This window comes from Rhopalosiphum maidis, chromosome 2 (genome assembly GCF_003676215.2).
Source record: "Rhopalosiphum maidis isolate BTI-1 chromosome 2, ASM367621v3, whole genome shotgun sequence".
Classification (NCBI taxonomy): Eukaryota; Metazoa; Arthropoda; class Insecta; order Hemiptera; family Aphididae; genus Rhopalosiphum; species Rhopalosiphum maidis.
Genome location: NC_040878.1, coordinates 63,216,458 through 63,231,890, shown reverse-complemented (window position 1 = coordinate 63,231,890; position 15,433 = coordinate 63,216,458). Strand labels below are relative to the sequence as shown.

The 15,433-nt window shown below is 29.4% G+C and overlaps 2 protein-coding genes across 3 annotated transcripts; both read left to right on the top strand.

Annotated features, from left to right (window-relative positions):
- Positions 1-307: 307 nt before the first annotated feature.
- On the top strand, positions 308-3,287 carry LOC113553531 (ribosome biogenesis protein WDR12 homolog). Its single transcript, XM_026956898.1, has 9 exons — positions 308-490; positions 1,209-1,294; positions 1,384-1,606; positions 1,688-1,828; positions 1,976-2,151; positions 2,445-2,506; positions 2,580-2,826; positions 2,898-3,030; positions 3,116-3,287. The coding sequence occupies exons 1-9, from the start codon at positions 420-422 to the stop codon at positions 3,255-3,257; spliced, it is 1,281 nt and encodes a 426-aa protein (XP_026812699.1). The 5' UTR covers positions 308-419; the 3' UTR covers positions 3,258-3,287.
- A 5,134-nt stretch (positions 3,288-8,421) lies between these two features.
- Positions 8,422-15,381, top strand: LOC113554067 (EF-hand domain-containing protein 1-like). Of its 2 annotated transcripts, none has more exons than XM_026957744.1 (9): positions 8,422-8,470; positions 8,660-8,796; positions 11,222-11,441; positions 11,519-11,880; positions 13,488-13,678; positions 14,157-14,262; positions 14,365-14,455; positions 14,528-14,870; positions 15,048-15,381. In XM_026957744.1, the coding sequence occupies exons 1-9, from the start codon at positions 8,423-8,425 to the stop codon at positions 15,323-15,325; spliced, it is 1,776 nt and encodes a 591-aa protein (XP_026813545.1). In that variant the 5' UTR covers position 8,422; the 3' UTR covers positions 15,326-15,381. The 2 variants fall into 2 exon arrangements, with proteins under 2 accessions (XP_026813545.1, XP_026813544.1); XM_026957743.1 differs by having other exon boundaries at positions 14,332-14,455.
- Positions 15,382-15,433: the final 52 nt, after the last annotated feature.

Below are 15,433 nucleotides of genomic sequence, written 5' to 3'. Positions count from 1 at the left end.
TCTATATAGCATAAATATGTTCTATTCTGTGATAGTTGTATATAAGCACAGATCTATAAAGATCTAGATAGATCTTGAGTTAAGGTAACAGCAAAATAGATGCCATATAGAATCACAGATATGTATAATAATTAAATTATAGAAATTATTATAGAAATCTGTATATAGAATCATAACTTGTTTTATGTATCTGTAAATTTTAGTTTTCCATTGTTGGTAATCATGGTTATTGGTTGCAGGATAACACTGAGCACAGCCCGATTGCCCCGATTGTTTGAATGATTAGCACGTGTTTTGTTTATCATTTTCGAAAAATTTTAGTCGATTACTGGACGACTCGATATTTGGAAGAAAGTGGAGTATCTGCTTTCAACTTTCAACATTTTATTAAGTTAAATTTCGAAAGTGCTTTCATAGTCATGGACCGCTCAAAAAAGAAGGTCGATTTAGGATCTCAAATTCAAATAAAATTCATTACAAAACAAGAAATGTAAGTTTTTACTACTTAAATTATTATTCTAATGTAACTCATAATAAGGAAATAAGTAGTAGTAGTTACCTAATTAGTAAAGTTTATTTTGATAGATTATCGTAGTTTTGTGATATTTACTTATACAATGTGTTCCAGGGGGAGTGATCTGCCGACGTCATAGGAAAGTATACCTAAAATGATGAAGAAATGCCCTTTAAAGAGGGGGTCTAACATTTTTATTTTTTAAGTTATGGGCTAATCAACTTTTTTTAAATAAAACCAAACCTACCACATATTTTTTTATGTTTCTCCAAAATTTTTCAACATTTTGACATAATTCTTTTTTTAATTTAAAGCTATTTAATTATTCTATCAACTAACATACGCAATTAAATCAGAATTGTGCAAATTATAATTATTAACTTGAAAATGTAAACATTTTTTTATTAAAAGTTGGAATTTTTAAAAATAAATTTTGTATTACTCCAAATAATTCAATTTTTAGTGTGGGTATTTTTTTTTTTGTTTTAATTTAGTGAATAATACCTAGAATACCTTACAAGTTTGGTTTTCATATCTTGCATAATTGTAGATTTAAACCCCCTCTTTAAAAGACATTTCTTCATAATTTTAGGTATACTTTCATTAGACGTCGGCCGGTCACTTCCCCCCCGGAAGACCTTGTATTTATTTATAATTATGAAACATAATTAATATAAATTATAATCTTTTACAGTTATGCTGTACCAGAATTTCCTTTTGCAGTCGATTCAAAAATACAATGTGCAGATTTGAATAAACTAGTTAACGAATTATTAAAAGGTTTAATGCATTTATTTTAAGATTTTTTAATTTGATTTTTGTTTTTGAATTGGTTCACTCTATTGTATTTGATTGATCGGTTTATTTAGATAAATTATCTGATGATAATGGAGTCGTGAAAAAGGTTGATTTTGATTTTTTGGTCAATGGTGAATTATTGCGTACTCCTTTAGACATTCATTTGACAAACAAAAATGTATCTAGTGAAAGCAATGTGGTTGTTGAATACATGGAAGCTACTCCATCACCCGAACCAATGGATTGTCTTATACATGATGATTGGGTATCCGCTATACATTCTAATGGATCTTGGTATGTTATATAAGTATTTTTAAACACGCATAAGTGTATCATTTTTTTAAATTTATAATTATTTGTATATAACTCTTTCAGGATCATAACAGGATGTTATGATAATTCAATTCATATATGGACAAACAAAGGAAAACATAAGACAGGTATCTCAGGACATACTGGGCCCGTCAAAGCAGTACAATGGATTTCTGTTTCAGATGATTCTGCCACATTTGTTAGGTAAACAATAAAATTGTTATTCTAAATTAAAGTAAATAATTATTATTTCTTTAACAACTATGCAATTATTTTTGTGTGAATATTTGATATTAAATACATAATGATCATTTTAATAATTTATTTAATTAAGTATCTTATTATTTTTAGTGGTTCTCAGGATCAGTCAATTAGAGTTTGGGATTGGGATATAAAGAAAGGAACAACTAATTGTTTACAAATCGGCCGTGGACATGAAAGATCTGTGGAATGTATTAGTGTAAGTCCAGATTCGACTAGATTTGCTACTGGTGGATGGGACACTATGTTGAAAATTTGGTCATCAGGTAAAATCAGATTTAAAATGTTTATATTTAATTTACATAAAAATATAATAAAGTATTAAGTGAAATTTTGAACAAAAATATAACTTATATTTTTTTAATGAGCTTGATCATTTGATTTTGAGTAAAAATATATCAAATTGGTATTAATTAAAAACTTAAATATATAAATAATTATATAATTAAATGTTTGATTTTGGTTAAGAATATAATATTTATTACATTAAAATTGTTTCATTAAATATTGTATAGTAACATTATTCTTATTAATTTAAGAATTTGTATAACTTATTTAGATCCAAATTATGAGCCTGCTGATAAACCTGCTAAGAAACTTAAATCTGAAACAAAAATTATGGTAAGTATCTTTTTAATATTTTGTATTTATTTATATTGTGTATATTACCTATATATTTAACATATTTTAACAGCCTCCAATCATGACATTAAAAGGCCACAAAGAAAATATATCATCTGTTCAGTTTATTAATAACTCTGATCTAATAACAGCTTCTTGGGATCATACTATAAAACATTGGGATGGAGAGATAGGTGGAATCAAAACAGAAATTGTTGGTAATAAATCATTTTTCAACCATGATTACTCAGATTTGAATGGCTCTGTAATCACGTGTTCATCTGATAGACACATTAGATTATATGATCTAAGATCAAAAGGTAAAATATTTTTGTTATTTATGTTTTTTAAATTTAAAATTTACTGGCTTTTAACATATGATTATTTTTAGAGGGATCATTAGTTAAAGGTACTTACTCATCACATACACAGTGGGTGACCACTGTCAGATGGTCTAAAACAGAAGAATATCAGTTTGTTTCTGGTGGATATGACAATCAAATGAAATTGTGGGATACTAGAAGGTTATAATTTAATCAATATATATTTGACATATGATATTATATAATGCAATATGTAGTATTTTCATAAAAAAAAATTTTGTTTTAGCCCTAAAGTACCATTATTTGAATTGACTGGCCATGAAGAGAAAGTGATGTGCAGTGATTGGTCAAATCAAAAATTAATTTTGTCAGGTGGAGCTGATAATACTGTTCGAATTTTTAAAAATAAAAATATAAAAACTGTTTGATATTAAATTAAAGTTATTATAACTATTTTACTTATTTATTATTATGATTTTATGAAAAATTCATTTAATCATGTACTATTCAATAATTATTGTGCAATATATTACAAGCCCCGATTTTTTTTTTAAATGCATGGTAATATGTTTATAAATTTGTTATACTGTATACTAGATTTTGAGTATCATTTAGTAGGTCACTAAAATAGTTGGATATTTTAAATTTAAATTTTATGATAAATCTTTGCATATAATAATTACAATTATGTTACCATTAATGTTGACTATGGCCATAATTTACTGGAAAATTAAGTTAAAATACTTTTTTTTAAATTGGTTATTGATTTATGATTTCACAAAACTTTATTGTAGATAAAAATGGGCATGAATTAAAATTATTATTATTATTATGGGTGGAAATGTACAAATGTATACATGCTTGATATTTGCACAAGAAAAAAATTGGAATACAGAGCATTTAGTTTTAATGGCCTATATTCTGTTTTAATACATAACACTAGTCAAAATTGTAACACTATGTTTTTGGTTTCATTCTTTAACCAAAAAATGAAGTTTTAGTTCTAACCATTATGTCTTTGACACATTAATAGTCAGTCATGTAATAGACGGTGCCTATTATCAACATGTTCCGGTTCAACATTGGTAACAATGTATGACACTACAAAATATTTTGTCATGACTCCAGACTCATGATAAATAGGTACCTATATAATCAATGCTAATAGCTAAGTACTTTTTGCGTCAATACACGTATCAGTACATCCCCGACCGAACTGTATAATTCGTATGTGTAAATAATTATGTAACAGCCAACGACTCAACAGGAGGTGAACAGGGTCGCCGACAGTGGCGGATTTAAGGAAAAAAGCACTAGCGGCATATTATATAAAGGGCCCAGTAATTTTGAATTGTGAATAAATTTACCCCCACCATCTCTCAAATCTTTTCAGCTTTATAGTTTACCTTTAACCTAACCGGGACAAATGTATTTTGACGTGCGTCCTAGTGTAAGTTGCCCCCACTTCGTGGCAACTTACTCGACGTTAAACACTTTAATACGATTTTAATGTTTTTATCGTTGTCCGGTTTCTTCGCCGGCTGTTCCGTCGCCGCCCGCCAACTTTTATACTGTTTGTCGTTATACCTTTATACGCACGATGCAGTACATTCTCGCTCTAACTATACCGTTGTAGTGGGCCAGCAACTGGTCGTCGAAAGTACAGGTCGTGTCGAAATATTTCTAAATGTCGTTTATTAAATTAATTGAAAATATTGTAAGTCCAAATGACAGATTTCTGGTGTAGACTGACTAACTCTGGTAAATCACGTCTGCAGGAGTCCTCTCCGGGGCCCCCTTATATAGTCAGTGTCCCCCGATCTACTACCCATGTATCCTCAGACCTAATCCTAAGTGCGTCATTTGTTCTCACGCTATTACGCATTTCAGAACGCACGTGCGTTCTATATATGACGTTAATTTATATATGATATCCGGTGATGCTTGCCCATCCGCCTGTGGTCAGCCTCGCTCGGGATTCTCAGAACTCGAGATTAATTCAAAATCATATTTTCGATTATAGGCTTACAATGTATCGTTGAGTTCGTTCATCTTCGATTTCCGAAGGTTAAAGTAATAGATGTTTTTAATTCTCCTATTATTATTCTTCATATCGATTAGGCCTAACATATTACCGACCACTCAGGTGTGTAGATACTCCCCATTACATATAGATGTTTATTTCTACGTCGTAATATTCTTATTGCGCGTCATGTTATTATAATATATGGGTAATTGTTATCCTAGTACTTAAGCCTACGTCGTAGTATCCTTTATTGTGTATTACATTATTGGTATAGGACATCAGAGCACGTAGCGCCGTTATATAAGTTTCGTGTCCATCAAGCAGTCGGTCACATTGTTACGTAACGATTAATTGTCGATCTCTCGTAAATTAGTAACGATTGCCATAACTGTTATTGGTGCCGTTAATAAGGTAGCATCGTTGTCCACTCCGGTACCGCTATTATGATACAGCCACCGTATCGCCGTCGGACCGCGCGATTGTAAAAGACGAGTGCCGTTCGGCTGGCTGCCATGCACAGAGGGTCTAACACGTCCATAACCGAGCATGCGACACCCGTGATTCGTCACATCACGGGATGCCGGAAAACGCGCGTTGGTGACTCATCGCTAGACTCCGTGCCTCCTCTTTCTCGGGGGTACCTACTCTCTGTCGTCCTATCCGACGGCTTCAACTAAGAACTGCAATTTTTTACGTACGTCGACGGTTCGTCAACTGCTGTATCTTCAATGCGCAAAATCATTGTATTGCGATAATGATAATATACGATTACCGATGATTTCATCAATAACAACAGTGAGTTGGTGTATTCGATTTCATTGATGTTGGCTAATTCGTAGACTGCAGCCATTTACTCTTGTGTGGTGTTTGACGTTTGAACTCTGAATTGCAAATGAACTAAATTCTGGTTTCGTCCGATGCCTTCCAGACGACGAGTGCAACGTTTTTTTTTATTACTAGCCAGCTATAGTATGATACTGTGATGTTCATTATTCTTAACGGCCAGTAAATATTAGGAATTAACGCCTTTTTTATTTTCTATAGACGATTAATATTATGTATAAAACGTAGTACCTACGGTAAATGGAATATAAAATTTTAATATTTTGACGAGGATTTGTATTATTTTGTACTCGTTTTATACTTTTAAGAGGAGATCTTTTTTATATTTAATTGTTCTTCTTTCAATTTAAGCCTACAGACATATTTTTCCAATGAAACTAGGTAATTTGAAAAAAATCAGTATTCGATTCAATAACTAGAAATCGTCATCATTTACAATTAGTGAAAGCACATTTTTAACCACGCCAGTTATATACATAATTAATTGTGATTTTTATGTACAACGTTGTGAGTAAAATTAGATATTAAAAGCAAAAAAAGCACATTTTTAACTTAACAAATAGTACTAAGCCTGTAAAAGTGAAAAAGAAAATGTGCTGTTTTGGTAACTAAACCTATTATAACTAGGGACTTAGTTTACCTTATACCTTTTAAAATCCGGGACTCAATTTACCTAGCCCCTGTAATATCATACCTGTCTGTCAAAGTATAATAATAATAATGACAATTAACATTGAGGGGATTCGATACCATGATTTTCTGTTTTTGTCTAACGCACGCGTGACAGGATTTTAGACGGATTCTTTGCCAATCATACCAATTGATCCAACGAAGCGATAAGAATTCTAAAAACAGATATGAATTTGTCGTTGAGTCTACTTGAAATTGACTTTCCCAGATTTTTGACTTTTTGATTTTAACTTTCCCAAAGATTGAAATACGCAATTTTTAATTACTCTTTTTTAACATATTTTTTTTAGGAATTTGGAGGAAAATATTAAAGCTGTGAGAAAGTCGATTTCAAATAGACTTGAGGACAAATTCAAATCTGTTTTCAGAATTCTTATCGCTTCGTTGGATCAATTGGTATGATTGGCAAAGGATCCGTCTAAAATCCTATGTCGTGCGTGCATTAGACAAAAACAGAAAATCACGGTATCGAATCCCCTTAAGATAGAATAAGAAAATAACCATGTAAAAACCAAATATTTCGGGGGGTGTTTGAACACCCAAAACACCCCCTTGTGTACGTCCCTGAACAAGACCCCAAATAACAAAATCCGTTCTCCAGTTTCGGTAATCTACCACGTTAAATGAGAATTTAGCTAAGAATAAATATTTTAACTGTGAAAAATTAAATCATTTTTTTGAAATTTTTCAATCTCATATTTTGTATCTACTTGATAATTCATTTTTAATAAGCTATTAACCAACTTTTTAGCTATAATTGTTTTGGAGAAAAGTTAAAAAATAGAAATTTTGGACTGTTTACGCCGACGTTTTTGTGGATTCAAATCGTTATACCACTTAGGTGTGATATCGGATCTCTCTCAATAATATTTTATGTTAAAGCTAGCTTAATTATCCACCTACTCATTACAACTGAGTTACATTTTATCAGTTTCTTATTTAACAAAAATTCTTAAAGTTGTAAAAATTCAGACTTTTTTCATTTCAATTACCATACTTATACTTGATTAAAAATCAAGAAAGTAATATAAAACAATTATTACTGCTTTTCTGGCCAAACAGATAAAAAAGATAATACATTTTTGCATGGTTAACACTTAGCACACGTAATATATATATGTTACTGTAAATGACGTAATTAACCGGTTATAGTGATTGTCGTAAACATGTATAAAAAATGGACATTTTTGATATTTACAAATTGGTAAATGTTGTGTATAATAATATAATACTAAAAAATTTGACTATAATACATTTTTGTTTTTTATGCAGCACATTTTTATCTTAATAAGTAGGTTTCTAATGTCTATAAATAAGTTTTCGCGCAAGACATCCATTACTTAAAGAGTAAGTAAAGGTAAAAGTAAAGGTACAAGTTTATATATTCGATAATCAAGTCCAGTGTTAGGCTTTATCTTATCATCAGAAAAACTTATATAATTAATTGTATAAATGAAGTATAAGAATCGCATAAGTCTGTGATGTAACTTGTACTTTGTAGACATGTAGACAATGCAGTATCGTATAATTGACATTTCGTATGTGTGTTGTACGCATGTTGTTTTTTCTTATTTATTACTAATAATTTTATTTTAAAAAAACAGTAGTGAAAACTTAATATTTATATTAGGTATTATTTAAATATAGATGAAAATGGTATGAAAAAAATATTTGATGAAATTATATCTTTTATAATTATACCAAAAACGTGATGACAACAAAACGCTTTTAAGTTAATGACGTGGGTCATTTTGGCGGAAAACGGAAACCCCCAAATTAAAAGAATAATCATAATTTATTATTCTTTATCGACTCTGACGATGGTGGGGGCGGGAGTGCTAGGACCCACGGCCAACCATCAATATAATGATGCGTTTTTACTGTTTTTAGAATACTATTTACACTTGCACCTGTTTTTTATAGCTTATAATATCTAACAATTTACCCCGCTTGGTAACCAAGTTCGCTATTGATTAAATCTTGAACTATGAACACGCAATTACTTGTACATTACATTTATGTAAAATCAAGAAAATGGACGGTCTACCTTTTATACCAGGATTTCGTTTTACAGACATAACAGTAAGTATAATATTCTATACAGATAAAATGTTAATTCTAAGTATTATTATTATTTTAATAAATAGTAGTATATAGTACCTATAAGGCTATAAACAATAATGCACAAATTGATGGAAACCCGCAATGCCTATCTATATATTCCTATTTACCCATTGGCTAATTATTATATTATTGTTATATTTTATGCAGAAAAAAGATCACCATTTAAGTTCTCAGTTTCGATGGAAAAACGGATATGCTATTCCAAAAGACAAGTCATTGGGCATTGGAAAAGCCCCTTTAGACGTGGACTTCATGCTATACAGTAAAACATTAGGTACCATAGGGTTAGTATTTATAGGAATTGTATACAATATACTTATATACCTATAATAAAGTATAGTTATCTCTACACAAATATAGTAAATATTTATATATATATTTATATTTATACATTACTTATTAGATAGTTACCTACTCTAGTACCTATTAATTGCATTATATAGTACTAGTACTCGATACTCATGTTTTATATATTTTAGCAGTGTAGCTGAGTCCTGAATATATATAGTGTATTCACTTCTTAGTACTTAGACACTATAACCAGAAAATGAAAAGAATATCAAAGACTTTATTAACCGAACTTAAAAATGTTTATCAAAACTAAAATAAATCAAAAATACCAAATGTCTATTAATAACTTAGAAAGGGTTAAAATATTTTGATAATTATAATACTATGTGCATAGTAAATGTATGCTGATATAAGCATTTGGAGACAAATTAAAATACATTATCATTGTATATAATACGATAAATACACAATTAAAGTTACTTCCGTGTTTATAGTTTCTTTTTCTGTAAATTAATAAAATAAATTACAAATTGTTTTTAATAATACTCCCGGTGTTACAATTTTTAGTAATATTGTATATTCAATACATATGCAATTTCACCTATGTGCCCACATTGTCCACGATCCGACGCAGTCGGATAACTTACTTTATAAGTTTAGTTGCGTATCGAAATTGATTTTCACCGTTGATTGCTGACTGCTAAAAGTTTAAACACGTGATTTTACTTTGACTTTTTTACGAACAAAATAACACCCGACTATTGACTTCTGAGGGAATATGACAAAATTTATATAATATATTTGTATAATACATATTTCGAAATGGCGTTGTGAGAAAAGTTCTTATTTCACTAATCGCGCCCATGTAATCTGCGATCCGACGAAGTCGGATTGCCTACCTGGTAGGTATAGTTGCGTGTAAATTTATTTTTACTATTGATATTTGATAATGTATTTAACATTCAAAAACGCGATTCAACTTTAAATATTTTACGAACAAATCAGAGTTCGCCTAACGACGTCAGGAGGTAGGACAATCCGCCGTAAGCGGATTGCATTGTTGGATATCGATTTACACCGGTTGATAACCAACGACTATAGACACTCATATCAATGATTCCACTTTAACCTTTTCATTTACAAAACAGCAACAGACTTCTGATGTTAGGAGGTAGGAAAATCGGCTGTAGGCGGATTGCATTGTCAAGTATCGATTGACACTGGCTGATGATCAACGACTAAACATTCAAACTCAACTTTTTCGCGTTCAAAACGAGAGCTATCACATCAGTGGAACCAACTTCGCAAACACCATTATGACCCACCTTAACACAAAACTTAATCTGTGATTACTAGAATTTCTCCCAAATCGTGTTTCCGTCCTAGGGTATTCACTTACACCGAGTTTCACCGGAAGCGAGTATCACGGGCTATATAATATAATATAATACTAATACTAATACCAGTAATACCATCATCAATTTTAAAAATCTAATTATTTGTATTGCTCAAAAAAGCGATGAAACATGAAAAAACACAAATCATTGTAAAATCAATACATTCAACGCTCTGCTCAGAATCTAAATATATGTAACTACTGACTTGATAAAGTAATGCCTAATTTAAAAATAGAACTTAATATACTTGAATATATATTATCTATTATTTGTATATTGTTGAGTAGAGACTAAAACATATAAGAGTTATGTTGTTAAAACAAATTCTTTAATAGCAATTATTTAATTGAAAAAAAAATAGGTTATTGCTACAAATACAACCATGTATTTTAAAATGTTATAAAAGTTATAAGTTAAAGGTTTTAATTTTTGTTTCAAAAAACAGAAAATTATTTACATAGGCCGTATTGTTATAGGTCTAAATAGGTTTATACATGAGTTATTATCAAAATAATTTTTTTGTAAAATTGAAAAATAACCAATAACATATAGGAGATATTATTTTAGTTAGGTATCTATTATAAGTATAACACAAGTTTGAGCGAATTGTAAATATTGTTAATATTTATAGTTGGGTTAGACTTGAATTTTTATTTGAAAAAAATTATATTTGGACCTTTTGTATTAGATACCTTAGTATCTGTATACTTATACCTACAGGCTACGTGGCTACGTTAGTTAAACTCTAAAAACCTACTGTAGTAGGTCGAATACAGTCTATTATACTATTTATAGGTACTTATTTACCTACGACCTACAGTTATAACATCTTACAATTAGACAGTTGGACAGTGTAATACTATAATAGCCTATATTATTATAGGTATTAGTATTATACATCGATAGTAGTATTATAGTACTTATAGGCTATAATTATTGATATTATGCACTACAGTCAATTATTAATATAATAACTATAAATTGGGTTGTAATTATTTTATTTAAATAATTTAATATACAGATATAATCCAACATTGACTTATGGAAAAGCGAAAGATCCGCCGAAACCAATTGTTCAACCACATTTCATAATGTTTGATGGAAAATGTCTCTCCTTTAATGGATTTACTCAACAGCCTATAACTGAATCTGCTGTGGATACGTCGTATAGAGTTCGCCGTGTTAAAATTACATATTTTTTGGTCGATGACTCTATAAGTGTCGTGGAACCCATTGTAGAGGTTTAAATTTTTCTTATTATTCTCTTTGCAGGTTTTTAATGATGTTAATATATACGCATTTTATATATTACCGTTAGAACGCAGGTTATGTCCAAGGATGTCTGTTGAAACGTGGCCAGATACCGAATCCACACCGTAAGAACAGGACTTGGCATTGGTCTGATTTGAACAACGGCGTGGAACTTAGTTTCTACGGAGTCGTGTATAAATTGTGCAGTTGTGACTCATTCACCAGACAATTCTTGTCGAGCCAGGGTGTGGAAGTCGATGTCGACAGACCAGTGCCCGACGACCCTTACATAAGTGCCAGACGGAAACATTTACTTCAGCAGAAGAAACAACAGTCTACAGCATTGGCTTTAAAGTTTGGGTTTGGCAGTCGATCGATCGAAGACGATAAGCTTAAACAGTTTTTGGAGAATGACGGCAAGGTACTCAGGTTGGTATATTATCTGTATTACTTATTATTTAGTATTTATTACTTACTAATGTCTAATAGTATTTAAAAATATGGGCATACGGTTATATGTATAGTGTAGATGCATAAAATAATATCACGGTCAAATTGCACAAGTAAATTGTGTAAAGCAAAAATTATAATTTTAAAATTCAAATGACCTTTACTCTCCAGTTCTGAATCCTGTGCACGGTAATATTTTATATCAAACGGAAGACACATTCGTTTACTCCAAAAGATGTTTACGATATACTCTTCATCTATTAAATAGGTACATATATTATATATGTATTAGCTAAACCCGTACAAAATTCATCCGTGTTAATTTTGGTTGCTTAATGCTAACAATTAGCGTGAGGATAAATAATGTTTTTGGTTTTCTTATTTGGTGACATGGTGTATACATGATATTTTCGACATATCAACTTTACTTAACTATCCTGCCCAATGTTGTATGTTTTTAACCATTTAAGATTTAACATCAGCATTTTAGCATTTTTTTATGGTAAAGAAACAATCAACCATTTTCATATTTAAGATTGTTTATTTTTTTGTTTTAATACCTAATAAAGATAATAACCGATTAAAAAAAACTCAGCAAGTCGATTATTTGTATTTTGGATAATATAGATTATATTTCATTCATTAAAAATAATTGTATAGCCCTTAAAATATAATAAATATTTAATTTGTAAAAAAAAAAAAATTGAGGTCATTAATTGAGATAAAAACTATCCTATCTTATGATGGAGACCAAATCACACATATTGATCATAATTTCATCAAAATCTGTTGAGTAGTTTTGAAGTACATCGCGGACGTATACCTAACCGTCGTACACGAAATTTGCATATATAAATATTTATTTATATCAGAGCATATTTTAAGATTTTTTTGATAAGTGGCACTATGACTATAAGCCAAATACCTACCTTGGGTACAGGTATACTAAGTAGTATAAGGTCTATGGGTACAGGTACCTTTTGTTATACAATCATGTGTAATAATCGGTGTTTTGTTTTTAGACGAAAGGTACCTATTTTATTTATACATAAGTTGTTCACTTGTAATTTTGTAACTTAAACCTATAAGTATTAAATGCCTAGTTGAAAAATAATAAATATATATTATATATTTCCAATATTTTAAAATAAACAAATTTTACTAATAGAATGAGGTGTACAAATTTATGCGTTGAAATCACATAAATCCGTACCTATTAAGTACTTAAGTACATGAAATATTTAAAAACAAAATTTTGAAAGTTGGTTAATCGTTGGACAACAAAAATGTATTAGTAAAAAAAATTCGAAAAACTATAATTCAGTATCAGATTTAAAACTCACATGGTCATATCAACGTTTTTATTTTAGGTAGGTATTTGACCTCAAGTGGTTATAAAAATAGACGTGAATGCAAATCATACACCCATCCCCCAAAAATGACGTGTCAAAGAAATTATCTTGAGAAAAATTGATAAATATTTTTACAATATAATATAAATGAATTCTACATATGTTTAGTGTATAGATACCTATGTTATTTACATATCTAATATATTAACTAAATGTATATTCTATACTTAAAAGATTTTACACGGCGTGGCTCGATGAAGGATCTGAACCTGCAGAATGGAAGTTCTTTGTACTTTTGTATTTTATGGCTTATGACCGTGTAGAAATCTACGAATCAAGAAAAACGGGAAATACATGTGGACAAAACTCTTTCCCTTTGTTCTTAGGCAAAATTAGATTACCAAAGGATTGGTCAAACTTACCGCGTAAGTATACTATACTGATCTTTTCTCGAATTATAATCAAAATTAGGTATACTTAGTAGTATTTATTGCATAGATAGCATACAACACCGCTACCGTATACTTTTATAATAATAAATAAAACTTTTCTGAACGAATTATACTTTATGATAAAAACTATACTCTTATAAAAATTTTATCTAATAATTAAATAAAATTAAGTACCTATGTATTCCTCACTTTAAATTTATTTTGTTTCTTTATATTTTTTAATCAAATCTTTAGTGAAGCTGTGAAGTATATAGTAGAATAATTTCACGCAAAAATTATATAAATAAAAACAGTTGAATATGTAATAAATGCAGGTTCTTATTAAAGTAAAAGTAAAATGTATTATTAAGTTACTTATAATAATAATTTGTAATAGGTATTTGATTGCAAGATTATTTTAATTATTATATTTAATAATTAGAATTTTTAATAATTTTATTTTAATATTTAGCAAATTTTCCATCAATTTATTTGGAACCTGGAAACAAAGAATGTGAAGAATATTATCAACCAAAAGATTTTATCATAGGAAATACTATTTTTGTGATGGGTCGTAGGTATACATGTCAATGACTATTGAACTATGTTCAAAATCTCAAATTTAAACAATTTAAACCTAATTATAGATTTTTACTTTACGACTGTGATCCATTTACTAGAAACTACTATAAAGACATTTTGCAAATCATTCAACCTCATTCTATAGAAGTCTTTAACCCAAAAGATAACTTTCCAACTGTATCTAAATTGGTAATTATACTAAAAATTACACAAAGTATTTTACTATCTTAGTAATATATTTTGATCTATATGAATTGATAGGTAATACCACCTCACACAGGAATTGGTGATCCAGATGATACACGGCAGAATTGTTTATCACTGATACCTAAAGCCCCTAAAACATTGGATTTTGTTACTTATGTACTAAATGCTAGTAAAAAACTTAGGTATAAATTGAAGATGGTACCAGTGTATGAAGTAGATAATCTTCGTGATTTCATCATGGAATATTGCCTTGGCAATCATAAAATGACTGTAGTTGAATTGGCTAGTAAGAATAGTGGATTCATTAAAGGACGATTCATGTCATCTACAAGGTTACGGAAACCAGGCACTAATATAGATGAAGATCAGTTTTATGGAACTAAAGATTTTGCTATTGGTAAATATTTTATAATTATATTTATTAAATGAGCTGCATTATATTTATATTTGCATAATATTATTATATAACATGTATATAATTATTATTAATTTATTTAAATGTGAAAATAGTTTTTATGAACAATGTAAAATTAAAACTATTATGATCATAAATTATAATCATATCTGTTTTTAGGTGCAGAATTACATGTAAGAGGATCAGTTTTTATAATTGTTGAGTTAGACCTATGGACATATAATTATATGATTGAAAATAAGGATAAGTTTACCCAGGAGGCTATTGATAAAGCCAAATGTTACCTTGAAAGTAAAGGTTTGCTAATTACACAGCAAAAACCAGATGTCATTAATCAGAATTCAATAACTAGAGACATCAGTAATTCTATACAGACTGAATCACTGGAAGATACTGTTTTGATTAATAAAATGAACCAATCTAATATTAATATTTAATAATAGTAATGATTAACAATTATAATATAGTAGTAATTACTTTAAAATATAATGTAAGCACTTATTTATATTCTAACATAGTGAAAAATATTATCAGTTAAAGGTGGA